The following is a 1,342-nucleotide window of genomic DNA, read 5'->3' as shown; positions in this document are numbered from 1 at the left end:
CCCCCTTACAGTTGCCCCCCCCCCAACCTCCATGCAGAGGGGGTAAAATCTGCCTCAGCGACCACTTCAAACCTCTGTGGGCCCGAAACGTCCCCAAGTTCGGGTTGGCGCATCTCATGGCACTGGGGGTGAGTGTGGGGGGGTCTCTGTGTCCCATCCCCCCCACCCCATATTGAAAGGGGTGTGGTGACTTTGGGGAGAGGGGGGGTCCCCATGTCCCCCTACCCTATATTGAAGGGGGGGTCCCCATGTCCCCCCACCCCATATTGAAAAGGGGGGTGGTGACTTTGGGGAGGGGGGGGTCCCCATGTCCCATCCCCTCCCCCCACCCTGTATTGAATGGGATGTTCCCATGTCCCATCCCCCCACCCTATATTGAAGGGGGGGTCCCCATTTCCCATCCCCCCACCCTGTATTGAAGGGGGGTCCCCATGTCCCCCCACCCCATATTGAAGGGGGGATGGTGACTTTGGTGAGGGGGGGTCCCTATTTCCCATCCTCCTACCCTATATTGAAGGAGGGGTCCCCATGTCCCCCCACCCCATATTGAAGGGAGGGTGGTGGCTTTGGTGAGGGGGGGGGGCCCCCATGTCCCATCCCCCATGTCCAATCCCCTGTATTGAAGGGGGGTCCCTATTTCCCATCCCCCCACCCCATATTGAAGGGGGGAGGGTGGTGACTTTGGGGGAGTCCCCATTTCCCATCCCCCTACCCTATATTGAAGGGGGGGTCCCCATTTCCCACCCCCCACCCTATATTGAAGGGGGGGTCCCCATATCCCCCCACTCTATATTGAAGGGGGGATGGTGACTTTGGGGAGGGGGGGGGTCCCCACGTCCCACCCCATATTGAAGGGGGGGGTGGTGACTCGTGGGGTGGGGGGGGTCCTCACTGTGTCCCCACAGTTGGGTCCATGGCTGGCGGTGGAGATCCCCGACCTCGTGGCCAAAGGGCTCATTCAGCACAAGGAGAAGTGAGCCGTGCTCGTTATGGAAGGGGGGGCTTCGTTCTCCATCATAGGAGGTGATGCCCCCCCCCACCCCAACCCCCCCAACTTCCATCTGTGCCCCCTCCAATAAACTCTGCAGCCCTCACCGTGCTCTTGTGCTGCATTGCGGGGTCCCAACGCGCGGGGGGAGCCCTCGGGCTCTTTACTCCTGCCCCCCCCCGATAAAGGTGCACTGTCTCTTTAAGAACCTTGAATGCTGCGGCCCCTTTAAGGGGCGGTGCCGCCTGAAGCGGAAGGGGCGGGGCTTAGGGCAGCGTTGCCATAGCAACGCGGAGGCGTCAGGCGGGGGGGGCGGGGCTGGGTTTGGCGCATGCGCAGTGCGGCGGGGGGAGC

At 63.0% G+C, this 1,342-nt stretch overlaps 1 protein-coding gene across 1 annotated transcript in view; it reads left to right on the top strand.

The window, feature by feature from the left end:
- Positions 1-1,095, top strand: part of UFC1 (ubiquitin-fold modifier conjugating enzyme 1) — a 2,767-nt gene extending 1,672 nt beyond the window's left edge. Inside the window, exons 3-4 of the mRNA XM_015850837.1 lie at positions 9-128; positions 906-1,095. Of these exons, the coding sequence (XP_015706323.1) occupies positions 9-128; positions 906-977 (192 nt within the window). The 3' untranslated portion in view covers positions 978-1,095. The remainder of the gene's footprint in view (positions 1-8; positions 129-905) is intronic.
- Positions 1,096-1,342: the final 247 nt, after the last annotated feature.

The sequence above is a fragment of the Coturnix japonica genome, unplaced genomic scaffold, assembly GCF_001577835.2.
Source record: "Coturnix japonica isolate 7356 unplaced genomic scaffold, Coturnix japonica 2.1 chrUnrandom551, whole genome shotgun sequence".
Lineage (NCBI taxonomy): Eukaryota > Metazoa > Chordata > Aves > Galliformes > Phasianidae > Coturnix > Coturnix japonica.
The sequence above is the reverse complement of the archived record's forward strand: the minus strand, read 5'-3'. Positions and strand labels throughout refer to the sequence as shown.